At 42.0% G+C, this 26,130-nt stretch overlaps 1 protein-coding gene across 2 annotated transcripts in view; it reads left to right on the top strand.

Moving 5' to 3' along the window:
- LOC115137497 (rho GTPase-activating protein 10-like) overlaps positions 1-25,912 on the top strand; it is a 64,855-nt gene extending 38,943 nt beyond the window's left edge. The window contains exons 15-23 of one of the 2 annotated variants that reach the window (XM_029673823.2): positions 915-999; positions 3,430-3,488; positions 5,995-6,100; positions 7,798-7,957; positions 10,259-10,388; positions 13,283-13,439; positions 19,717-19,800; positions 20,843-20,943; positions 22,661-25,912. In XM_029673823.2, coding sequence (XP_029529683.1) covers positions 915-999; positions 3,430-3,488; positions 5,995-6,100; positions 7,798-7,957; positions 10,259-10,388; positions 13,283-13,439; positions 19,717-19,800; positions 20,843-20,943; positions 22,661-22,749 — 971 coding nt within the window. In that variant the 3' untranslated portion in view covers positions 22,750-25,912. Of the gene's footprint in view, positions 1-914; positions 1,000-3,429; positions 3,489-5,994; positions 6,101-7,797; positions 7,958-10,258; positions 10,389-13,282; positions 13,440-19,716; positions 19,821-20,842; positions 20,944-22,660 lie in introns of those variants that run through there. The other variant, XM_029673824.2, reaches the window with a different exon arrangement.
- The last annotated feature ends 218 nt before the right edge of the window (positions 25,913-26,130 follow it).

Here is a 26,130-nt window from a genome sequence, read left to right as displayed (position 1 = left end):
AGTTCAATGGAGGGGTTAGAACAAGGCCAAAGCAGCAGAAGTGGATCACATTTTCCCACTGTGCTCACAAATCTCTGTGATAACAGTGGATTGACAGAACTCATAAAGCTTAGCATAGAGAATGGATATTTTACTGCTGGGAATAGAGGTAAAAGGACTTGGATACTACTAGTGTAGTCAGTCATGTCCAAATACTTCTGTTACAGAGAACTATGTGGGTTAGTTCATATTTTGATGTGCGCATTACAGTAGCTAAAAGACACACCACTCTCCCAACATCTGTAGCTGTGTACACACACATTTGGCTGTTGGCCTTCTAGGAAAACATTTGGTCCAGCCCGTTGATGTTGGACAGGCCACTGTTCTGTGGGTAAATAAACACAGCCCTTCTGGTTTTAGTACTGAAGGGATCTAGTCAAATTAAGCAAATAAATGTCCCAGAGCAGCAACCTACCTCCCACCAAGTCTAACCCCTTGGAGACCTCCTGGTGACCTGGGGCTTGGCCTTGCACCAACCTCTGACTCAAACACACTCAACTAAGGTGGATTATTCATCAGGTCAGACCAGTATAGTTAAGCCTGGCTCGGTCCAGTTTGACTCAGTAGTGTGAGAAGGGTGTACTTTAAGCCAGCCAGCAATCGCCACTGGGCAGAACTGCTCCTCAAGACTACTGCAATGCTTTTATCCACATAAGACACATTTCATGTTTATTTATATTTTAGCTTCTTTGCAGCCATTCACATCACCATAGGTTTAAGTTACAATACACTAGTTGACTTACCCTGAGCCTAAACTTGTTTTGTATCATGGGAATTGGAGTGTACTCTACTAAAGTAAAAAATGTCTCGGTGCTTTGTATATTTTGTTTGTGTTGGAGTTTAAACCTTTTTGAAATGTTTTGGTTTCATTACAGATGAAAAGAGTAACGATGTGGATCTGTCTACTTGTGAGGACTGGGATGTGAAAACCATCACCAGCACACTAAAGCTGTATTTGAGGTATCAATCACTGTCTGCTACATAATCGCTAGGTTATGTATTCATGTCGGCTATTAGGTCTTATTAGCAAGCTGTGGAGACTTCATTCTAACTGTTCGTCATTGTCTGAGTTTGAAGTTATTCTACTCCGGGGGTAGAAGCATAATCATTTCCTGGCGCTCAACTCCTGCAATGCAACAGGACATTCACATTGCCGCATAGACATCCATGCATTTAAATTCAGACACATAATCAATCCACTTCATCAACCGACCCCGTCTCTCTGACTTCATTATTCCCAGTCGCTGTGCGTTCTAGGAAATCCGTTGTTGACCTGAGACGTAATTGGTAGGGAGTCTTGGCCACTTTCTAGGAAGAAGAGCTGCATCCCTGGCTTCAAAGTTTATCATTCATCTTTGAATGTATCGATTAGGTGACCAGGTGAAAAACAAAATGGTGGCCTGTGGCAGGTATTTTAACTACAATTTACTGCCACATCCAAGCAGTGATAGGAATACATTAGCATGATAGGGATTTTAGTGTCATTGTTTCTCTGATCAAATCAATCACTCAAATTAGGTTGGATGCCACATATTAAAGGAATCCCGTTTTTTAGTTCAATGAGGCAATCAATTATATGGATTAAGTTATTGCCTGCTTATTATTCCTTGCTATTCAAAGCAATTAATTTAACTGATAGTCCTAGATGTAATATAAAAACACTATCTGCAAGGTAACAACTTAAATGTACCCTAAAAGCTAAGCCAAAGTTCTGTTGGCTAACAAACAAACTCGCACTGCACATTCTGACGCCAATGCCATTACGGTATCCAACGGAAACTAATGAGTGATATTTGCATACTGTAGTGCTGCATAAACTGAAGGATGTTAAAGGTTTGCTTGGTTATGGAGCGATTTACTGAATAAAATTATAGGCAACTTATCGTTAACCCAGGCCAGTCTGTTACACTTTCTTCTGCACTTGTTTTGGAATTAGTTCATTACGCTTGTTCAGTCCTCCATCTGCTGTAAAAGGTTTTGTTATCAAAATTAAATTATAAAAGATTGGCAAGTTCACCAGTGCAATTGCCATATAGCCTATTAAATAATAAACTGAGTGAGCCAAGACCATTTTTCCATCAATTGAACAACAATAAATAAAGAGGATTTTAGCTCAGTGGTCAATGTAAAAGCATGGGAACTGGAATGGTATCAGTCTGATATGCTAACAGGGCAGGAGCAGGTCAGAAGTCACGGGACTGTGTGTTGTGACTGGCCAGGTTTTGCTGCCCGCCCGCAACCCTTACAGGAAGTAGTTTGATGTTGCTTGCTGTGGGTCATGGGACTGACACTCTCCCAGGCTGGTCCCAGATCTGTTTGTGAGCTCCTGCCAACTCCTATGCTCGTTGGCCTCCCGAGTGGCACAGCGGTCTAAGGCACTGAGGCATCACTAAGGCTAGCGGCATCACAACCCGGGATCGAACCCAGGTCTGTAGTATCACACCGGCCGTAATCGGAAGTCCCATTGGGCGGTGCACCATCGGCCCAGTGTCGTCTGGGTTTGGCCGGGGTAGGCCATCATTGTAAATAAGAATTTGTTCTTAACTGACTTGCCTCGTTAAATAAAGGTTCAATAAAAAATTGCTGTAAATTTGCATGACTGCAGAAATAGATCTGGTCCCAGGCAGCGAACTGCCTTTCTGGTTTATGTCAAGGAGTTATTCCTGTTTCATAATGCAACCTGACAGTCAGCCAGTGGGATTAGAGTGTTGGGCAAGTAACCGAAAGGTCGCTAGTTTGAATCCCCCGGCAGACAGGATGGAGAATCTGGATGGGAAAATTACCCATGCATATTAATACACTTTTTTTTTATAAGCATTCGCTAAATTATAATTAAGACATTTAGATTGCTACTGAGATATTGTGACTGTCAGTTATACATTGCACACATCATATGATAAAATGTGTTTTTTTTTTTACACAAGCAATCTAACAATCTAGAAAACCATCCAATCATATGATGTAATTACTCATCCATTGAGTCAACTGAAACCTTATTACAGGCTTAAGTCTGCAGTAGAGACAGTAGATTTACAGTAAATCGTCCTGCAGCTCTGTCTTCCTCTGGCCTGCTGCAGAGCCAGAGGGTCAGCCTCTCTCCTTCCCTGCTCCTCTGGTTCCTCAGGGGAGTTTAAGTAGCCTTGGCACAGGGCCTGGTGCAGCACTGAAAGGACCTTCAGAACTTGGTTCTCACTGTGGCATGGTGCGCCATCTAATTCCATCCCGACACGGCCACATTAATCATTGTTGTGTGCAGACCCTATAAAACAGTGCTGCATCTATTTCTGTCACCCCCCCCCCATTCTCACGCTCTCTTTTGCTCTCTGCCTCTTCTCTTCTCTCACTTTTGATCTATAATGCATTCTCTTTATTTCCGGTCTCTCTCTCTAGGAGTCTTCCTGAGCCACTGATGACCTATGGACTCTACAAAGACTTTATCGCCCCTGCAAGTAAGTTTGAGCTGTCCTTACTCACAATACAGCTCTTCTCAAACCAGATGTAAAACTACTCACAGGAGTGTAGGCGCAGAGCAAAGGAATACTTATCTATTTTATTGCACGTTATCAATGAGTGCAATGCTGTGTGCATGACTAGCAAGTGTTTGTCTGTGAGACTATTCATGGTCTAAGTGTCCCAGTGCAGTTAGGTTTGCTATTAATCATTTTCATTCTCTCAGTAGTTCTATGGAAAACAGATGCTAACTTAACTGTTTTGCATGTTCCACATCTTGTAGAGTCTAAACAAATACTTGTTTTCATGGTTTTCCTCTGTAAAAGTGCCTCAGCATGTACCTTTAAAGCCTTTCACCGGACCCATAAAGATGTCTTCATCTCTCTCACACACACACACACACACACACACACACACACACACACACACTGTAATTCAACCTTCATCTGCCATTAAAGTAACCTTTGGTTCTTTGCAATTAAGGTAACTTAAAAGGGAAATGTTACCACCTGTTAAACACTATAAATCTTAGTAACCCACACTAACGTCCTCAAATGGCCCAGTGACTTTGAACAGAGAGAAACATGACATTTCTCTCCCTATATAATCTTACTCCAATAGCTGCCTGACATGTCCTGAGTGATCCTCCTAACATGAATTACCCTCAAGTCCCATAATTGGATCACGATGGAGTGTTTTTATCAGCCGTTTGCAATGCCCTCATAATGCAGGTACAGAAATGCATTAGCAATAAATATTTTCTGAAAGATTACAGCATCCTTAAGAAGCTTTATTCCCTTATTCAAATTTGTGCCGTTCCCATAGTAATGGGCGGGAGGGGGGTGCACGCCGGCTGTTTCTGTGTGTGGGCAGTAGCCATCAGATGCCTGTGTGTGGGTGTGTGAGGAAATGTTTAAGGGATGATGTTGTGGGTTTTATCACAACCCTTTTACACGGTAGCTTTATACTATCTCTCTATAGCAAGCAACAGTAGCCTACATATCCTCTGGCAAAATGCACTCATGTCGAATATCGGCGTCAAACAGGAAGTTTGCTGTTCATCTCCATTCTCTTTTTATTTGCTGTTAACCCTTTACTGTTTTAAATATGAGAACCTGTTGTAGTCTACACTAGCTGATAAAGCCAATGTAAACCTCATCCATTGTTTTCTTGTATGGTAGCTTGTACTGGGCTAAACTGACTTTTGTGCTGTCATTCTGTTACCAAACTTTGCATCTGCACTGTTCTTCAACTACATGTATTTTTGTAACTTTTTCAGCGAACGATTTCCAAAGTCGTCCTTGTGCATTGAGTTGTGTGGTACTTTGTTTAACTTAGCAATCATTGGTTTTTGTTTGGCGTACGTTTCTGAAGTGAAAAAAATGAGTCTCCGCATTCTGTTACTGTGGAATTGCCTTACTGTAACTGCACCAATATTGACTAGAGCTGCTGACAAAATTTAAAACGGACGACCCTGTGTCTCCAGTGACTAGATCCGGAGTCGGTGGTTCCACATCTCCTACTGTGACAGCTCCTTCCAGAGTGAGATCTGACTGCACCAGAGTGCTTGCTGCTCAGTCTTTCCACCTAAGGAATGGATAGTACAGCACTGTAATAACACAAATGTTCTGTTTTTGGTGGATTCCAATTGTATTTAACTTTATTTAGCCAGGGAGTCGAGCCGAAACCAGTCTTTTTAGCAGATGAGCCCTGCATACACAATCAACAATGACACTATACATGTACACTATAAATGAAAAGTGCAAACAAAACATGAAAAGCAAAACACAATCATATGAAATGCATTCCTCACTTAAAAAGCCTTCTAACGCCCATCTGAATTGCCCTAAAGGCACCAACTCCACCAGCTTTAAGGAGTTTTGCATGTCATTCCAAATGAGGTGCAAAAAACTAAACGTCTTTTCCTGACTCTGGAGATTGAAGGGATCTCCAGGGTTAGCCATCCCTGAGTCTAACTTGTGTCTAAAGTTAACAGTGAGATGTGGTGGAAGTTTATGCAAGAGGGCTTTATAGACGATTGCAATGTACTGTGATAAACTGCCTCCAATGGCTTCAATACAGTGGCAGCAGCATTCATAGACGGTCAATAACCAGAATGAATGCTGGCATACTCCTTGGTTTTCTGCTATTAAACAAAAGGCAGGACCTGCTCCTATAGAAACCTTTTAATTCTCAATTCCTTAACTGATCAACATACTTTAAGAACAATGGCTTCTCATCAATCCAGTTGTGCTGATATTTATAAGTGGGGACACGGTCAATATGGGTTCCATCCAAAGTACATATGCATAAGTAATTTATGTGATTTTGAGAAATAACAGTTTCACCTTTAATTTTGGTTCAACAACTTTATTGCTCTGCAGAAATCCTGACGCCTACAGCATGGTGCTAGCAACACGTGGGTTTGATTCCCGCATGGTCCACGTAGAATGATGGCACTGTAAACGGCTGTCAAATAACCTTGTTTGTCCTGTTTTTAAACAGAAGGCGGTAGTCCAGAGTCTCGTAGCCAAGCCATCCACTGCCTGGTCCACAAGCTGCCTGAGAAGAACCGTCTGGTCCTGGGGCTACTGTTGAAACACCTGGCTACGTGAGTTAGCAGCCTTACTCTCGTCCTCGGTCTTGTACTCTTTCGCAACTGTCCTTTATCCACCCCCCATCTTTTGCTCTTTCCTGTCTCTTCTCTCATCAATATTTCCTTTTCTCACATGTTCTGTTCCAACTAAGTGCAGGCAGAGAACTCCCTCCCCACCCTGTCTTAGAACAGCCCAGCACCCTCCACAATAGTAGTCAGAAGTTGAAATGGCCCGCTCCCTCCATTTCCCACCCGCTCCTCTGGGTGTACCCCTCTCTCCAAACTGGACCGTTAGCTGTTACACAACTTGCCCTTTCAGAGATAGGATCTGAGATTTCAAAATCTTTGCTAACATTACAAGGTTTTACCTCAGCAACTCACTTATTTTTTTACGACAAACTAAATAGTAGCAAATTGAAGATGAGTAACATGATCCTCGTTCCCTGAGGCAATCAAAGTCTGGAGGATCTTATTTCTTAGAGAACCTGCCCCAGGGTTCTCAGAGTAGAAGTAAAAAGGCATTTAAGTGCAGCAATTGAATTTGGATTATCCAGCATGAAATTCTTCCGACTGGATTTTTTTTTTTATTGAAATTGGCTGCGTGTGTGTGTGTGGGGTGGGGAGGGGGTGTTTGACTGTGAGCTTGTCCTGCAGGGAGAGAGGCAAAGCCAAAATTTCACACCCCTGTCTGAAATGGTTTAAGAAATGTGATAAAGGAAAGGTTGTCACTAGGTGACATATTTAGGTTTGCAAAGGTTCCCTTTCATGCATTTCCACCGTCACTCTGCTGAATGACAATTTGTCATTTTATACATTTAAGGAGAATATCTTAACCGGTCTAATGACAAATTAAAAATCAATGTTCTTACTATACAAAATTGTAACTTAGAATCATTAAAACAATTGTTGATTCACTTGATTTGTTGTAACTCAAAATTATTGATTGAATTTGGGGTTTCTGTTTAAAAAACAAATGCAGCAACACCTCATGGCACACTGCCTCCCCTGCATGTGACCTACTTGTGGTGTGTGTGTGTCCTGACGTATGTGGAACAGAGGCGCGCACACACACATTTTAATATTTTTAAATGTATGTAAATTGTAGTCTTGTCTGTCTTTTTCATTGTGTGCAGGAACCCAGTAAGACTAGCTTTGGCAATTGGTTTAATGCTAATGGAAATCCCCAAAAATCTCATCTCTGCAGTTTTTTGCAACTCTTCAGTCATTCTAAAGTCAACCTCCCCTAGAAAAAAGCAACCCAATTTAGCGTCCACTTACTGTGAATCGGATGAAAGGCAACTGAAAAAGTTCCGTTTGAAGTGACAAAGTTTAGGAGAGAAGGTCAATGTTCAAGAACAATCTATGGAGTGGTGATGAACTGGGTAATGATGTCAGTAAGAACTCTAGCTAACACCTGAGGCCAAGCCAGAGATGCTGTTCGAGACACCTCTGACTGACATAACAAGATGGTAGCAACACCTTCCTTCCTTGGCAAACTGTCAGACAGACGTTAGTAAGTTGTCAGACATGGAGTAATCTGATTTTCAAAGCGAATTTGACATTTTCTAGCTGAATTCTTTATAGTATGCAGGCCTTCTAAAGAGTATATGTATTCCCCCTATGGAAAACATTTTTAAACGTCAGGGAAAAGCACTCTAAATCAATTGTCTATGAATTCATGAATTGTTATCCTCCCTGGTCTCCCCATGCAGTGTGGCGGCCCACAGTAAGTTGAACCTGATGACGGTGGCCAACCTGGGTGTGGTGTTTGGTCCCACCCTGATGAGGCCCCAGGAGGATACTGTGGCTGCCATCATGGACCTCAAGTTCCAGAACATTGTGGTGGAGATCCTCATCGAGCAACACGAGAAGGTAACCACTGGGTTCTTCTCTTGAACGAAACAGACGTCCGAACGCACTCCTGAGCAGTGGTGTAATGTATTTGCAACAAAAAACTACTTCAGTATTTTTACTCATCTGCACTTGACTATTTATATTTTTGACACCTTTTACTTCACTACATTCCTTAAGAAGATAATGTACTTCTTACTCCATTTTCCTCTGACACCCAAAGTACTCGTTACATTTGAAAGCTTAGCAGGACAGAAAAAGGGTCCAATTCACGCACTTATCAAGAGAACATCTTTAGGTCATCCATACTGCCTCTGATCTGGCAGACTCACTAAACACGTTTCATTTGTAAATTATGTCAGTTGGAGTGTGCTCCTGGCTATCCATAATTTGAAAAAAGAGAATTTAAAAGAAAATGATGCTGTCTGATTTGCTTAATATAAGGAATTGGAATACTTAAGTTACTTTTGATACTTATATTTTAGCAATTACATTTACTTTTGATACTTAAGTATATTTAAAACCAAATGACTTTTTCTGAAGTAGTATTTTACAGGGTGATTTACTTGATGAATTTTTTAAAGGTATTGTTACTTTTACTCAAGTATGACAATTGGGTACTTTTTCCACCACCGCTCCTGAGCTTGTCCCTCTGACCACAGGAATATCTATAGACCCATCCTCTAATATTGTTCCTCAAAGCTGCAACCAGAGGAAAGCTTGTCTAAAACCCACCGCTAAACGCACTGCTGAGACTTTTCTCCAGTGCTGGCAATGGGATTTTGAGGACATTGCTCTGACATTTTAGGCAATATTCTTCACATTTTATGAGTAAAGTAAAACTTAATGAAATCCCTGTTTGTCTTGGGCTAGGGCTCTAAGACAAATGAAACTAAAGCAGCTTATTCCATCGGCCCAGTGGTTGACTTACAAAGCAGGGATTCTCATGTTGCCCCTTTTTGTGCTTCAAAACAATATCCAGTATGTCATGGTACTCTGACATCTACAAGGGTACATGGAAGGTCCTTTGCCTAACCTACAGGGTTTAAGTCCCGTTTTGAGCCATGCTACGACAGAACTGTAATCTGCTCTTAATGTAAATAGTCATCTGCCTACATCTATAGAGGGGCTCAATTCCCACAGCCAAAACAGAAAGGGCTGAGGTTAGTATGTGATCTGTGCTAAGTATTCTGGTCAGCTATAAGATGCCAAGAGTACCCCTAAACTCAAACATGAATTGACTATGACTTGATCCTCTATTTCTAATAGTCCAAATAATAGAAAGCGCTCAACCTTCAACCACCAAGCAATTAAAGTTTTGGTGAGGAGACACTTCCATAAATGTTCCAGAACTTCACCATACACACCACAAGGTGATGGACGACTTGGTGTCAGAGCCAGAATGAAATACCCTTGGAAGCTTTAAGAAAAGCGCTGCGCTGCGAGACGAGAGGTGAGGGAGTTTTGCAGCCAGACAGACAGACATTAGCTTTCCTCTCAGGTCCAGCGCCTCCCTCCCCTCTCTCCCTCCCCCTCTCTCTCGCCAGACTGTTGATACCCCCAGATGCTAGCAGAGAGTGTTTTACATTCACATCCATCTGCAGAGATGGTAGGGGGAGAGATTGCTGAAACTCTGCTGCTCTCAACCATATCAGATTTCTCTCACTGTAACATACTTTTTTCTCCCAACTTCTTTTTACTTTTCTCTCGCTCTCTCCCCTCCCTCATCCTCTTTACCTAAATTCTTTCAACTCCACATCTGAAGTTAGTCTGTATGTAAAAACATCTGCTATGTAAACAAGCTGTACTGTGAGCCGCCTCCAATCCAGACCTACTGCCCGTCAGTGGGTCAGCCGCTCCTAGCCACCTCTGGCTCCTGTTCATTAGGCACTAAACGGAGCTAAAACCGAGAGTTTGTCCAATGAAAACAGTCATTTTTGTCTATTGTAAAATGTGGGTGCCCTAATAAACATGCTGTTTTCAGCAGAATCCCTAGACTGGATTTGGTCTTAGTGTTTCGGGGTCTGAGTTTATTTTAACCCTGATGTAAGTTGCAAAGGAAGATCCAGTGTGTTTTCTTAGTACGCAATAAGTGAGCAAAGAGCATCTCAACTGTCCCTAGAGATACGCATGCTGCTGGGCTAAAGTGCTTTGCTATCTGACTTGTCAAATATGAGCTCTTCAAAACACACATTTTACTAAGTTCAAATGAGGACATGCCTCTGCTCAATATGCTCCATCTTTGCTTTGAGGTTAAACACATTTTCGTTATGCAAACACAGTATCCCCGCCACTCACAGATGCTTTCTCTTCTTGTTTCAGATCTTTGGAGATGTCCCAGGCCCGTCTTCCCCAGGGCTCTCTGGCCCCACCAGGCAGTCCAAGAAACTGTCTGTTCGACAGAACCGACCCCTTGCCGTCTATAACCCAAAGAAAGTGGACCTGCAGACAGGTAAGAGACAGAGCCCTAACGTTACAGCCTTAGCCAGCCTTGCTGAAAGGTTGAGTTGGAATGAGGGACCCCTACTCTCATGACAAGTAGTTGACTCGGCGATCCCAGTAAAGGTTCCTGTACTATATAAAGCAGTCATGAAGCTAGTGTTGTGCCTTAGAAAACCTGCACAATCGCTTTATAGATCATCACTAATATAAAGGGGACAGCTGTACCACTACTGTACCAGGCGCCTCCTCCCACACTGCTCTACCAGGATAGCCTGGTGACTTAACCTGCTGCCCTACTGTAAACCCCAGATCCCCAGCCCCCATCAGATCCTCCTCCTGGAACATGACCTAAAGGAGGCTGAATCTGCTTACCAGACTGATTCCTCCTGCCATATTGCTCCAGGCTTTTACTTTTGGGGTATTTTAATATCTGGGATGAAAAATATATAATCCTATCTTTAACCAAATTGTGTTCTGGGTCTGGATGTTTTTAAAGTGATGTCTAACTACCTGGCGGAGAACATTTTAATTTTTAAATATATGTGTGGGCAAATATACCCAGTAGATATGGGCGACTACGCTGAAGGCTGCGTCCGCACCTAGATTTTGTATCCATGGAAAACTGATAAGCCAAGGGCTTTTTTCTATGGGGCTGATAATGTTTGAAGGAGAACGGAGAGAACTGATGGCATCCATAGATTTGTCTCATTTTTACATATGCAACTCGTGTGTGTGAAGTTGAAATGAGTTAAACATTTGACCGACTACAATGGACCGTGAGGAAGATATGTTTCTCATCCATTTTCACCCGTCTTTGTGTGGCCGTAGCTTCAGCCCCTTGAAAGGGAAATTTATTAACACATTTGCAATGGGGCAACTGGCCAACAGGTATTGGGTTTCTGAGGACACGGCAGTTTGGAGTGCCAGGAATATCATATTTTCCTGGATCAAATCATTCACGATCAAGTTTTGTTTTATACCTTACTCTATTTTCTCTCTGTGATTGAAATCTTACATTTTGTCAAAACTCAGGTGAAGCAGAACATATACTTTTTAACAATATTTTGACACGTTATTAAACTATATGACTGCCAGGGTTTGGAAGACAATCCTGTCTCATTTGCAAGACAATTAACCAGGTACTTTTGCTCATTTTCTGGGCCAGTTCAATCCTGTGTTTAGCTTTTAGCGGTAGCCAGGTTTGTGTTCATTGGTCATCAAATGGAAGACTACTTGAACTTGTCCAATACTAAACACTTGTTTGCGCTTTCTGTATTATAGGTTTTGCTACAGTACCTTGGTTTCCATCCAATTAGCGACAGATTTTCATGCGAATATTGTCAAATCTGTGTAAAACGATATGCTCATCTCCCACCCGACGTTTCCATCAAACTGACTCATTGTGCAGAAAAGGCTGTGCGTGGATGTCAGTGCACATCAAAAAAAAATAGTTTTGCAGTTAAATTCCCATGTACCAAAAAAAATGGTTTCCATTGAATTATTAACTCTACTGATGGTTTTGTCACAAACTGTTACGTTATATAGCAGGTGTTCCTATTCTGGTTTTATGTACGCTCTAGCCAACAGCTCAGTGTGGATGGGCTACCTAAAAGATTATTATGGATAAGAACAAGGTTATTTTTTTTGTCGAACAGCAATGATCATGTCAGCAGAATACTTTTTTTATTGGAAAGAGCATCAATCTCATCACCGTGCACTTTCACCACCCTGTGAAGTTCATCGTAGCTTATTTAATCTGTAACCTAAAACTGCATGCTTTCCTGTGTCAACGTATTGTTTAACTCCAAGTTTACTGTGATATGATAGTTATTATATCAATATTACCGACATGTCGAATGAACAAATTGTCTGCCAGCATTTATACAATACCAGCATTTCCTGTTTCCATCAACCCAGTTGTGACTTTAAAAAATAAAATAAAAGATGTGTAAGGTAATTAATCCACATAATGGCACAGTCATTGTGTACAAAGCAGATGTTCCTTTTTACAAGAAGTCTCTGGTTTTGATGATTTGCTTCTATTTGGGCTGTGTTTTCTAGTAAAAGTAATGAAGTAATTCTGAATAGCTCATTTGGATCGTGTAAACATGGAAAATGAGTTTTGTTCGACTGCAATATCCTCTTGATAGATGCTTCTTCTTAACTCTATACAGCTGACGGTAGTGAATGTTTTTAATAATGGTAGAAGAGAACGGGTTTAACTGGTTCCAGAGGCTCTAAAACCCAGAAAGTCATCCATCTTGTGCTCAGTGCAACCAACAAGCAACAGTTGCTTTTCTACGAAAGCTAAACGGCTTCTTGTAGTTGTAGACTTTGTTTCGATACAATCGGGGCTAGATGTCATATAATCATGTATGTATGTGTCTTTCATATAATCAATGTCATCTGATCTATAAGACATTTTATGATCATGATTGTCTTCGACAAACTGAAACTTTCTTCCACAGTACAGCACTGTCAGCCATTAGCTTTTAGTGGAGTCCGGGGGGGGGGGGGGCTGCCTGCCTGCCTGCCTAAACGTCACTCATTCAATATAGACTCTCATAATCCAGAATGGCCACCCTGTTGCTTTGATCGGTGTGGTGGGAAAGGAAACGACACTTCCAAATTTAAACAAGCAACTTCCTTTAACTTTTCATTGCTGCTTAGGATCGTCTGTCCCTCTGTTTTTAAAAGCAGGAACTAAGAGTTTTACTTGGCCTGGAACCTCCTAGCGTCTCTTAGTCATGGTGATCTCCTGGTCGTCCACTGCTACATTCAGCTGCTGTAGCGGCACAGGGTCATCCACAGAGCCACGTTTAGCCTTGCTCCCCTAAATAATGGACAAAGACGTTCTCGTCCAACAATTTGCTCTCAATGACTAACAGCCTTACTTCTCCTCAGTGTCACCGACGTCACCTGATGTCGGTTCCAACTCGGATGAGGCGTCGCTAGGCAGCAACGAGTCTGTGTCGTCCCAGTCGACTGCCTCGGGGACGCCTCCGGAGAAGGCCAACCATGGTCGCATTCTCGCCAGCCTCAGCACAGGAGACAGCCCAGGGTAAGTGGGTCTACATGGAGAAATGCCTGCGGTTAACTTCAGCATCAGTCTACCTAACCCCCCCCCACTACCATCCACATTAAGATCGGTAGCCGTCTGGCTTCACCCTCTCAAACTCAGACAGTCTGGAAGAGCTGACGTGTTGCAGTGGGATTGAGTGTTTTCTCTACTCACACCACTTAGTCGCTGACGGGGACATGTTGATGTTGTTGGCTCCATTCATACAGCAAACCTTCATATCTCTTTAATTGAAACTCTATCTCTGTCTCTGAGAAACTCTTTGAACTGAATATATATATATAACCTGCCCAAGAAAATATGCATTTTATTATTATAATTTTTTATGTGGTGCAAAGTAAATTTGATGCCCACTTCCTCCTGTCTACCCCTCCCAGCCTCCACGTACATAGGCATATCTTTCAATTTCCTTGCTTTCTCACTCCTCGCTCTCCTCGCGCTCGCTCTCTTCCCCCTCTCACCCCTCTCTATCCAACCCTTCTCTCTGAAGTCCTTGGTTTCTTTTAGTTGTCTCCAGCCCACAGCTTGCCTTGAATGCTGATGCGAGAGCTAATAATAATATTGGGTTAGACTGCTGATGTTGGGCTGCTTTTTGTCTCTGCAGTGTCACATGTCTGCAGATTCACCTTGTGAAATAAACTTCATTTCTCTGACTCCCTCTACCCCTCGCCCAGTTTCCCTCTCTGAGATGCTCAGAGTGCAATGAGTTCTTCTCACAAGACATACGAGCTGTAAAACAACAATTAACACGTACTTAACTGAGGAAAAAATAATTTCTCTTTGGTTTTCAACGTCTCTGTGTGTGTGTGTGCGTCGTGCTCGTCTGTGTCGCACCTCTAGCCTTGGCTCCGAATCGCCATGGTAGACAGACGGAGCTACAGTGGGTTACATAACCAAGACTCGTTTTTTTTCCATGTTTTCCCACTTCGTGGCTTCGCCTCTCCTCCAGTGGAACGGAAGGAGTGACCGGGAGGGGGTCGTGAATATCGCCATTATTTGTTTGGGAGACTGTGGCGGTGCGTCAGCCGTGTAAATCGTATTGGCTTTGGGAGATATTCTAGTTCACTCTTATAGCTCAGCTCTGACCTTTATGAAGACTGCCGTGTGTGAGAGCGTGGCAGGGAGCACCTTTCTGGCGGAGGTCACGGCACCGCCACACTCCACCCAAAAAAGGCGTGGGAGGTGGAATGTGTGTACAACAGGTAGCCTGTTTTCAGATCAATTTGTGCTGCCTTGGCAATTCCTGTTTAGCTTGACAGTGACATTGACCTTAGGAGTTGCCAGAACAGCACAAACAGATCTGGGACCAGGCTAGAATAACTACTTAACCAGCCTCGACACCGGAATGGGAAGTCAGTGATGTAGTGCTTACTGCTCAATACCTGGAATTGTACCGAATTAGTAAGCTAAACTAAGCTTTAACCTGAAAAAACATTCTACACAAGTTGAACTAGAACTCTCTACATCAGACACTATTTTCTGATTTATCATCTCTGCTAACTTCAGTCTCATCTCATCCCCCAAATTCACCATCTGGATATCCCTGTGGCAGTCATTTCCAGACCTGGAGAGTGAGACTGTAATTCTCCCCCATCCCTCTGTCATGGCGGACAGCCGTGGATCATAGAACAGGGTTTCCTGCCCACCCAGATTGATGGCAGAGTTGTTTTTTTGGTGCTTACCAGCTCAAATTAAATGGATTTGTCACATGCGTGTGTTTAGTGGATGTTATTGTGTGTGTGTGTAGCGAAATGCTTGTGTTTCTAGCTCCGACAGTGCAGTAATATCTAACAGTTTCACAACATGTGTATTTTGGGTACATCTAAGTAAGGAATGGATTAAGAATATATACATATGTCAGAGCGGCAGCATTGGACTGAGTGATATAGAATACAGTATATACATATGAGATGGGTGATGCAATATTTACACACTATACTATTCGAAGGCATCTTAGTCACTTTAGAGTACAGTTTATACATATGAGACCCTGCCCACCACTCCTCCAATCAGTGATGTGGAAAGTCTCTCTTAGCCCAGAAAGAGGGCCAATAGAAAGTCCCCCATTCACAGACCCTACCAGGCCTGGAGGCTGTGGGGTTGAATTCCTTTCCTGCCATACGGTAATGAGAACCAGCAGTGCACCTCTTTTGTACAGTGACTGCCCCCATAGCCACACGATTATAAAACTAGTGAGAGCTGAACTGCTGGCCGGAGGTCTGCTAGTGTCTTATCCCAGGTATCATCTCCTGTCCTGCTGTTGTGCCCTTGGGCAAAGGCACTTAACGCCTAAGCTGCTCTTGATCCAGGGGCACTGCTCTGCTCTCAATCAGAGGCACTGCTCTGGGGCTTACCCTGTGCTTCTCGACGTGTGTGTTTATTTGTGGGGGGTTTAGATGGGCAGTTGGACACGTTTCAGTTTTTCACAAAATGGACACAGCCTAGCAATTCTATTCTACTATAGGTTTATTTTTAAGTATGCTTCCACTGAAAATCTAACTTCAGACATACACTGTACAAAACATTAGGAACACCTTCCTAATATTGAGTTGGGGCATGAACTCTACAAGGTGTCTAAATCATTCCACTGGGATAGTGGCCCATGTTTACTACATTGTTTCCCACAGTTGTGTCAAGTTGCCTGGATGTCCTTGGGTTGTGGGTCATTATTGATACACACAGGAAACTGTTGAGCATGAAACTCAGTAGCATTGCAGTTCTTGACGCACTGTAACTGGTGCGCCAGGCACATACCGCCATACCCTGTTCGGTTCCCCCTCGGGACAGTTGAGCTAACATAGGCTAATGCGATTAGCATGGGGTTGTATTGTCAATTTACATTGGTATTAGCTATTCTATTGTTTGACGAGTGTGCACAATTATGAACTTAAAGTTATTAATACACCAATTAGGCACATTTGGCAGTCTTGATACGTTTTTAAGATGAATGCAATGGTTCATAGGATCAGTCTACAACTTTGCACATACAATGCTGCCATCTAGTAGCCCAAACCAATTTTTCTGGGCTGAAATAATACATTATGGCCTTCCTCGCATTTCAAAGATGGTACAAAAAAGACATATTTTATTTGTATTATCTTTTACCATATCTGTGTTATTCTCCTACATTTTCACTACCTTAAGTGTTTCCTTTCAAATGGTATCAAGAATATTCATATCCTTGCTTCAGGCAGTTAGATTTGAGTGTCATTGAAAAGGGGTTAAGTCTCATCTTGCCCATTCACCCTCAATGACATTCACAATCCATGTCTGTCTCAAGGCTTAATCTTTTTAACCCTTCTCCTCCCTTTCATCTACACTGACTTTTGAAGTTGATTTAACAAGTGCAACTGGATTCACCTGGTCACTCTGTCATGGAAAGAGCAGGTGTTCCCAATGTATTGGAAGTTGTGTTTGTAATCATATTTCAATAGGAAACACATTTTTGTAGATTTAAAAACAACTGATGTGTAATTTGAGGTTCTGTGATATTTTGGTTAACGAGACACCAAAAAATGTATTTTCCTGTGTCTGGCTTAGTTGTAATTTGTTTTTGGATAAATCCATTTTCCACTCTGTTCATGTGACTGGTTTCTAGGGCAACCATGTTGAATTCATTGAACTTTCCCAACCATTCATCCTGTAATCATTTCAGTATCTATTTAATTGACAGGTCTTTTCCAGATCTTCATAGTTGCCATTTCATTAATAGTCTTCGCTTGTGTAGTAAAGTCAACTTTTGACTTAAGGTTTCGATTTGAGTATCTGTTTTTGCGTGTGAGGTGAGCGTACCCTTGTCTACACACTAACATGCAATTGTGTGAGTTTGCCTGTTTTAGTGCCTGTATACTGTGTGTGGACACAAGCACCTACACACATCCACTCTGCCCCTCATCCCCCTACCTTAGCAGTAAAGAGTGCATCTCAGCACCTACCCTCAGGTGAGCAAAGTGACAGTGCTCCTGTTCAGCTGTTGGCCAAGGCAGAGGGCCAGCACACTGAGGTTAATGAGTGGATTTTCTGCACTGCAGTGCCCCCCCCCCATGCTGATGTGGAGCAGCTGAGACACCAGTGGTCCCTCTCCACACACACACAGTCTGCATAGCTATAAATCACCCACACCATCCGGCATCCACTGCACTGACTGGACCTGACTAGAACCTGATGGAGGGAGAGGTTGTATAGAGGGGGACAGATAGATGGAGAGGCCATGTCTACACTTGAGAGTTAATGCAGTTTTCGTTTTCTGATCATGGAATTCCGAACACGTCATGCATCTACACCTACATTTTAAATGTGTCTACTGTGGCCAGTGTCCAGGTTCCCTTTTCCCGCTATGTTAAAATGCCTGTAGCCCTGACGACCACAAATGCATCCCTGACTACCACCTGAAGTGGTCAGACAGAGATGAACACAATCAAACAACAGACTTTTGTGCATCGAGACCAGTCTATTCAATACGGTCTTCGTATTCTGATAGCAGAAGTCATGGCCAGAGAGAGGTAAGGACTATGTTCCCTCATTCCCATCCCACCTGTAACCCCTGCCCCCCAGGCCCTCCCAAGCTGCTCCCTCTAATTGTATTTTAGTGTCTCTATGGGAGCAGCGGCTAGAAGCAATTTACTCATTGCGCTGTATTAGCATGGGCACCGGGCAGGGAAGGAGGGAGGGCGGCTTGACGCTGGCTGTCCCTCTCAGCCTCTCTGTGCCCTGGCTGGCCCTGCTCAGTCTCTGGAGGTTAAAGTAGGACGAGACTTGACGCAGAGAGCATAAAAGAGCGCAGACACACACACTGCCACTGCCGTCCCCCTAGCAGTAAAGAGCGTATGGCACAATATGAGATCTTTACTAGTAATGGTTAATAGGATTGATGTGAATGGTCATGTCTATAGGGTGTCCTCTTATATCCATTTAGTGAAGATGTTATGGGCTGTGACCTCTAGTAATGGTTCTCTAGAACATTCTCTAACTTGGCGATACTGGTTCTGTTTTTTTTGTCTGCCCTGAGAACAGTGGAAGTTGTTCCTGGTGGGAAAATACAATTTTTTTTTTTGGTCAATCGCATGTTCTTTTATACCATTGGACTAATCCATACATCAAATATCAGGAAAATAAGTGGTTACGATGTAGGACATAAATATTCAAACAGTGCTTCATTAATTGAGGACAGCTGTGAACTTCCCCGGATTTGAATAATTATGCACCTGCTCTATGTTTTATTCATAGGTTGTGCCGCTCATCTGTGTTCCCCCCTCTCTCTGTTCCGCAATCATGTTAAAGGCTGTTGAATTGTCCTGAGATGGTGTGGTAGTCAGACAGGGGAGTCAAGGGCATTATCAAATAAACTGTTAATTCAGCCCCAATATGAGACTTTCTTTTTAGATCTGAATTGTCAATTGTTTTTTTCTAAAATAATGACCCTTGATTCTGTGCCCTGCTGTGCTTCACAAAGGGCCACTTCTCTCATTTTGTTTTGCTCTTTCCTTTTTGAAACACTGATTTTGTCCTTAAAAAAAAATTTTTTTATCTCACATAAATAAACTTGTGTAGAATTTTCTAAATGTGCCCTTCACTACAGAATTGTTTAAAAAAAAAAAAAACTGTACAAACAAAGGTAATTAGAACAAAACCTGTGCGTTTCTGTAAGCCTTGCCAAGGCTGTGTAGATTCTGGAGGTGGAATATTAATTGGCTGCATGTGAAAGTAACTAGCTGTTAAGTGTGGTGCTCTTCCCAGCCTCTTCTCTCTGCCACACACTGTCCCCTGCTGAAATCCCCTCTGGCTTTACCCCCACAGCTCAAGGGCACTAGCCATTAAAACCTCACACTCTACCTCTCACTCCCGAACAATTGCTAATGATTTCAGTGTAACTTATAGTAGTTGTTTTGAGATGGCTGTGTACTTAAAAAAAAAAAAATTGTTGGTGACTACAGGGAATTAAGCATGTTTAACTTAAACAACTTGAAATATGCGTTTGAGAAGGGAATTCACTTTTCAACTTAACGATGGCGGTCACCTAGACCTTCTCACTGCAGTAAAATACAGATGGGAGGACAGTAACTATTCAGTTAAACATGCCGCAACAATCTGAGTTCATAGTCTTTTCCCTGGCCTGTGTGAAGCCTAAGACCCACTACTGGGTGGATGCAGTGGTCACTGACATTGTGTTGGCAGACCACTGTCTGGTGTCATTGTGACGCTACTGTAGGTATTTGATATCTGGTTATAGATGTTTGTTGTTCCCTCTGTTTGACTGCAGGGCCTGCATCGCTGTAGCAGCCTCGCGGCTCAACTCTGGAGCCCTGACCAAAGCCAGTTCTGATGGGGACAAGACCGTGGACGGGTAAGCGCGCGCACACACAGGTATTTGAATGGACTCTGTGGGAACTCTGTAGACATGTAGCCCATAACTGTTATCCATAGCTGGGCTACCTACCAGACAAAGATTAATTCAAGCTTTCAAATTATGCTGAGGAAATTGCACATGGCCAAGTCGTTATGGGCAATCCATTATGTTATTTAATATATATACAAAAGGCCTGTTCCTCCAGATGCAGTAAGAAAACCCTCTATTCAAAAGAACAAATCCCAAAGTGCAGGTGAAGATTGTTGCGGTGACAACTTGGCATCCGCAGAAGTTTTTCAGTTTGAATAGATATTATGTTTTGGTCTCCAGCGCTCTCCAACGTTGTTGTTGCAGAGTGTAGGTATATGAAATATTTGTCAGGATATGAGGTATTGAAGGCTGAGTTTTCTACATAGTTCTCAACTGGCAGCAGGCATTACTGTTTGCAACACAACAACAAAAACCTTGCAGAATAAACATGTTTTTTGTCAAGGCCAGAAAAGCATCTTCTCGAACCTTTGCAGGGCTATGCATGCATATGTCTTAGACAACCCTTTTACCTCACATTCACTCTAAGTGTGTCTGTAACCACTACGGGTAGAATTTTTCATAAAACCGTGCCAGGAGAGGAACTCAAGAATTCCATTTGGCTGTTCTGTGTGTGTAGAAACCTGCTTTAGAATTGCCCTGCTCTTTATCTCAGTAGAACCATAATGGTTGTCTATCGCTGTGGCCTGACGAATGTCTGCAGTCTGAGATGCATCTACACTGACCCTGTGTCTCAGAGGGGGACGGTGGTGTGGACTCGCTCGCCAGGTTCAGAGAGCGGCCAGACAACAGTCCTCTTGGTTCGCGCCAGCCCCTGAGATACCCGTAGTCCTCTTGGTTCGCGCCAGCCCCTGAGATACCCGTAGTCCTTTTGCTCATTTTCTCCCTGCTGTTTCAGTACTGAATACCTAGCCCAGATTGAACCGTGGAGTAATCCTCTGATCTCCCTCCCCAAAGCCCCGCCAGCTCACTGATTGTCTTCATTTTTCAGTGTCACCGGTGGCGGCGGCAAGAGAGCCATGGCGGTGTACCCGTGCGAGGCCGAGCACGAATCTGAGTTATCCTTCCAGGTCGGAGCAATATTCAGCGCCGGTAAGTGTTATCGCTCCGACAACGGTCGCTCACTCCCGAAATCTCAAAGAACCGCCCGGCATATTGGATTCCGTGAGGGAACCGGTAACAGGACAGCCCAATCTGATCTTGAATCAGACTGAGTGAGAGAGGAGGGGTAGAGTGACTCTCCAGTCCATCTGAAAGGACTCGACAGAGCTCTAGTCAGTCAAGGGAAATGGATTTGATACACGAGTCTTTACAACAAGAGGATTATGTAATTATGATACAATGTGACTAGGGCTTACTCAAGTATGCATATGGGCTGGGGTTCCTGAAGATGCAAGACACTTGCCTAGCTTCCCATCCAAATGCCTCTTGCCAAAATGATGTTTCCTCTCCACGATGAGTCTGGATTTGCCCTATGATTTCAAAATGCCGTTTTGATTTGTCCCAAAAACCGATGGGTTGGGCCAGAGCCAGCCTCCATGATGACTTTATCAACTGTGATTTGTTAGACTGAATCGCTGATTTTTAAAAATTTGTTTTGTATAACTCCCCTCAATGATTTCTAGGATGTCAGATTCAGACTGAATGTATATAGCAATTTAATAGAGCAGAGGAATTAAATTCAGGGTGAGTGGTCAGGCAAGGGAGACGCTACTAATAAAATAATATCTGGTATGGGGTTTTCCAATTGAGTTTAACTGAGGTGTTTGAGATTGTAACTCAGACGGAAAATATAAAATGTACGCCCTCGTGCCAAAAATATTTGAAAAATGATTCACTGTCTCGTATTGAGAATCCAACCATCTCAAAGCCACACAGTCAATTGGCAGTGCATGGGTCGACAAATGATAGAACCCTTGTCAATAGATGTTACAGTATGAGGGCAAATATGGGTAATCTCTTGACTAGAGACCTATATTGGCTTGCGCATACCTAACCAAACATGGTCTCAACCTATTTCTATCAATAGTTTTAATAATGGCACAGCTTGATTTAATATCATCTTGGGTTTTCCATCTCATAAGAAATCGTATCGCATTAAATAATGTACACCACAAGCAAGGGAGCCAAATGCACTGTATCACGTAGTATAAACGTTTTAGAGCAATGGGATAGAAAATACTTTAGTTATGCATCAACATATCTCAGCCCATTTCACTTTAGTCAAATATACAGTTTGGGTAGGAATCCATTGGTGCTGTATTTTGCTGCCAATATACCTCTGACTCATCTCATATTCAGTCTGAAGATGGTCCGGCACCATGGGAAGACCAACTTAAAAACGTTTTCAAACACTTTGCAATGCAGAACTAAAATGAAGAATTCTGATTGGAGAAGTCCCTCCCTGTATGTCTGTTTTAATCCATTTAGTGCCTAATTAACATGTCCCTGTTCTCTGAAAAGCTTTTCTGTGCCAAATACGTTTTATGCAGCCTACAACGATACCCTCGAGTCATTCTCCCAGCAAATGGGGTACATTACCTGAATGGACAAAATGAGGATGATGTGGCACGGGGACATTGCGCATCACGTTCGGTATTTCCTGAGCACAGAAAGTAAAATGTTTATTTCCACCACAATGTCAGTGTTTGCTGAGATGATGGTTGTTTATATACTCTATGTCAACTATAAAGCTCTGAGCAAAACTTTCTCTCACTGACACAGCCATCTGTTTTCTAACACTGATGAAACACACTGTGTTTACTCCTATCTCACCCTGTCTCCTGGTACCTTCTGTTCCCATCTGCAGTGGCACCTTCCAGAGAACCTGGCTGGCTGGAAGGAGAGCTGGAGGGGAAGAAAGGCCTCATCCCTGAAAACTATGTGGAGATGCTGTAGACTAGCCTTGTCCCAGAGCTGTTTGTGCTGTATGCCTTTATATGGTCATAGCCATTACCAAACTGTGGAAGTTTGCTATACAGCAAAACATTGAAGTCCTGATTAACAGATCTTGGACCAGGCTAGTGGAAGAGGGGTCTCGTCATCCCTGACAATCTACGTCTAGATGCTGTATGCCAAACTCAAGGGTCGCCTGGCCTGCCACCATCTATGGCGGTATCTCGCCCAACTGTCACCTTATACATGGTATCCATGAAGTCGATGTTGAGACACTCCCATTCTCAAATTCATACTTTTTCTTATGCCTTCAACTCTCGCGTTCCCTGCCCGGTGACTACTATGCGTTCATCAACTTGAATGCAGAATAATGATATACCCCCCAGCAATGATGTACAATCTATCTTGGATATAAGAAAGAAACATTTTAAGGTGCCTTACAACACCAAGACAGAGTTGACATGTATTTACTGAACGGGTATGTTTGGAAAATGCTAAAGAGTTGTGTTCCGTGAAGAATGTCTGGAATACTTTTCAAGAGGTGCTTTGGTATAATATTATATATTTAATTGGCACATGGATTGCATTTTTATTGTTTTACCACAATTTTTTTTTTTTTAAGTATCCACCGTTGTGACTGATTGTACACTGACATGCTGTAGAGGCAGTCATATTGGAATGGTTCTCCTTCGATCAAACCATAGAAATACAAAAACTGTTCTAGTAATTATATTTCTATGGTTGACACACTTCCTCTGCATACTTGTTGACCTAGACATTCAATGATGTCCGAACTTAGACTCGTTATCGGGTCGTTTCCACTTCAAAAAGCACAAGGAGGAGTTCGTCACGCACCATCTCAGATTGTGCTGAAATCGTTTCTGTAGTTACAAACATAAGATTAGCATTCCTGAAATATTATTTTGTTGAAATATAATTTGATCTAAGAATTTAAGCTAATTGATTGCACCCAAATTGGCCATTTAAAATAGGATTTAAATCCTCTTCAATAAATATAGTAACATCATTTGACCATAGTTCTTCCCACCAATGAGTAAGAAATGAGGAATCCAATAGCCACCCACATACTCCTCCCCAATTGCACCCCAACAATCAGTATCAGTTCTCTGTCTAGCAAGTAGTATGGAGCTGCGGCCTTGGAGTATTGCAACTTCATCCTATGTAAAGTATTTCCTGTGAATCTGGTGCGTGCCCCCCCCCGTTCAGAGAAATTAAATATTTCAAGTCGGCGGCATTACCATAAATTAGTGTGAGTACCAGGTTTTGCCTACTAATTGCCGCTGTTCCTGCTACTGCCACACCCTTTTATACATGTTGCTGGTCTCTTGTGTGTGTTAATTAACATGGGTCACAAAATTGGCATGCAACTTTGGATAGAAAAACCAATAGCTTTTGCTCATGATGAAACTAAATTGTGGCCATCCTCATAATTCAAGCCAGTCCTCCATGATAGCAATTCCGGTTGTCCTTCTCTTATGCTTAATCTGTGTCCAGGAAACAGCCCCTCTGTGGTTTATTCCCTTTAAGAAAGGTCTGGATTAGTTTCGCCATTCCTGGTGAATAAACAAACCATTAGGCTACAGCAGTTCTAATGGGTTCAATCTTATGCTCTTCAATGGGAAAAGTCTCAAACACACACTAGTATTTTTTGGGGTTTAATGGTACAAGTTGCTAATCACACAACATATATATATTTTCAAATAATTAAGCAACACCACTGCCATGCAATAGTTTAATTGTTTTGTTAGGGTTTGTCACATTTTAGTCACTAGCCCATTCCTACAAGTTTTGTGCTTGTAGGAAAAGTTTTCATGACAATTGCACCATAGGTGTTGCCCACTCAGAGCTGCCATTTGTTGGGTTGAATCATTAGGCTGCTAAGACAAAGACTAACTGAATTGCTTTCATGGAGGACTGTCTTGACTTGTGAGGATGACTACTATTTGTTTTCATCGTGAGCAGTAGCTTTTGGTTTTCTACCCAAAGTTGCAAAGAAAATGTTGTGATTAGTTTAATAAACACGAGACAAGCAATATTTACAAAGGGGTGTGGCAGTAGGAACATCAAGTTGACAAAACCTAGTACTTTCAGACTAATATTTGGTAAATAATACAAGTGATTTCAAATGGCAAATTTCTCTGAACGGGAAAAAAAAACCTGATTCAGAGGGAATAGATTACATAGAATGAAGAAGCAATACTCCAAGCTGCAGCTCCATACTAGTTTGACAGAACTGATACTGTATAATGACCATTGGTTTGGGGGGTCCTTGGGTGACTTTGGATCATTTTATTGGATTCCCCATGTCTTGCTCAATGATAGGAAAACCTTTGGTCCAAATTGGCTGTTCGGTACTATATTGATTGCATATGTGAGTCTTGTAAATTAGAAGGGACAATTTGGGTGCGATCAATTAGCTTAATTTCTCAGATCAAATAAAATGTAAACAAAATATTGCAGGAATGCTAATTTTGTTTCAAAATACAGAAATGGCTTGCCTAAAGGACATAAAGAATATCTAACGTTCTAATCAATTATTTAGGTGTGACTGAATGTTCAACTCAATGCAGCAATGATGTATGGGAATGTGCTAAACAAAGTGGGGTTTTATTGAAAACCGGGTTTATAGATCCATATTCGACGATGTTCAAAATCTTTCTGAACAGAGTTTACAAATTAGATGCCGTTCACATCTTAATTTGTATTATTCTGTACCAAATTGACTGACGAGACAATATAATATTATTATTATTACCACAACCACAAATGCAGTATTTTCCAAATATTGTCTATGGCTGTGTATAGAGTTATTTTAAAAGGCCACACAAAATGCCAAGTATATTCTATTCTGAAGCCCTTTTTTTTTAGTGGTCAACGGAATTAAAGTTTTTAGTGGTTTCATTTTGAGTGGTTTTTACAATTTGTAAGTGTACTAAACACATCACAATACTTTTATTCTATTGCCGTTCAAAAAAGCCGGTTTCATTTTTCTAAGAGCTTTTGTTCTCTCATTTTGCATTGCTATTGAAGTCATTTAAGACAGTGATTCATGACATTTCTAAAGGTCTTGGCATCCATTTCAATTTTGTAACATTGGATGTCCTCTTGATCAATGTTAAATAAATAAAGACATTTTTATTCTTTACCCCATTATGTATTCTTCTGATAACGGACACCGCAAACTGAAATGGTCCTCCCAAAAGAATATTTTTATATAACAAAGTGAAATGGCAACTACTGAATCGTTTCAATTAAGTTTGTTGGACTGTCAGGACTTTCTGTGGAAGAACCTTTGATATATTCTATTCCATTGTTATCATTTTGGGGGCCCAAAAATCATTAAGAAATTGACATCTTTGTCTA

Source organism: Oncorhynchus nerka, linkage group LG11, assembly GCF_034236695.1.
Source record: "Oncorhynchus nerka isolate Pitt River linkage group LG11, Oner_Uvic_2.0, whole genome shotgun sequence".
Lineage (NCBI taxonomy): Eukaryota > Metazoa > Chordata > Actinopteri > Salmoniformes > Salmonidae > Oncorhynchus > Oncorhynchus nerka.
The sequence above is the reverse complement of the archived record's forward strand: the minus strand, read 5'-3'. Positions and strand labels throughout refer to the sequence as shown.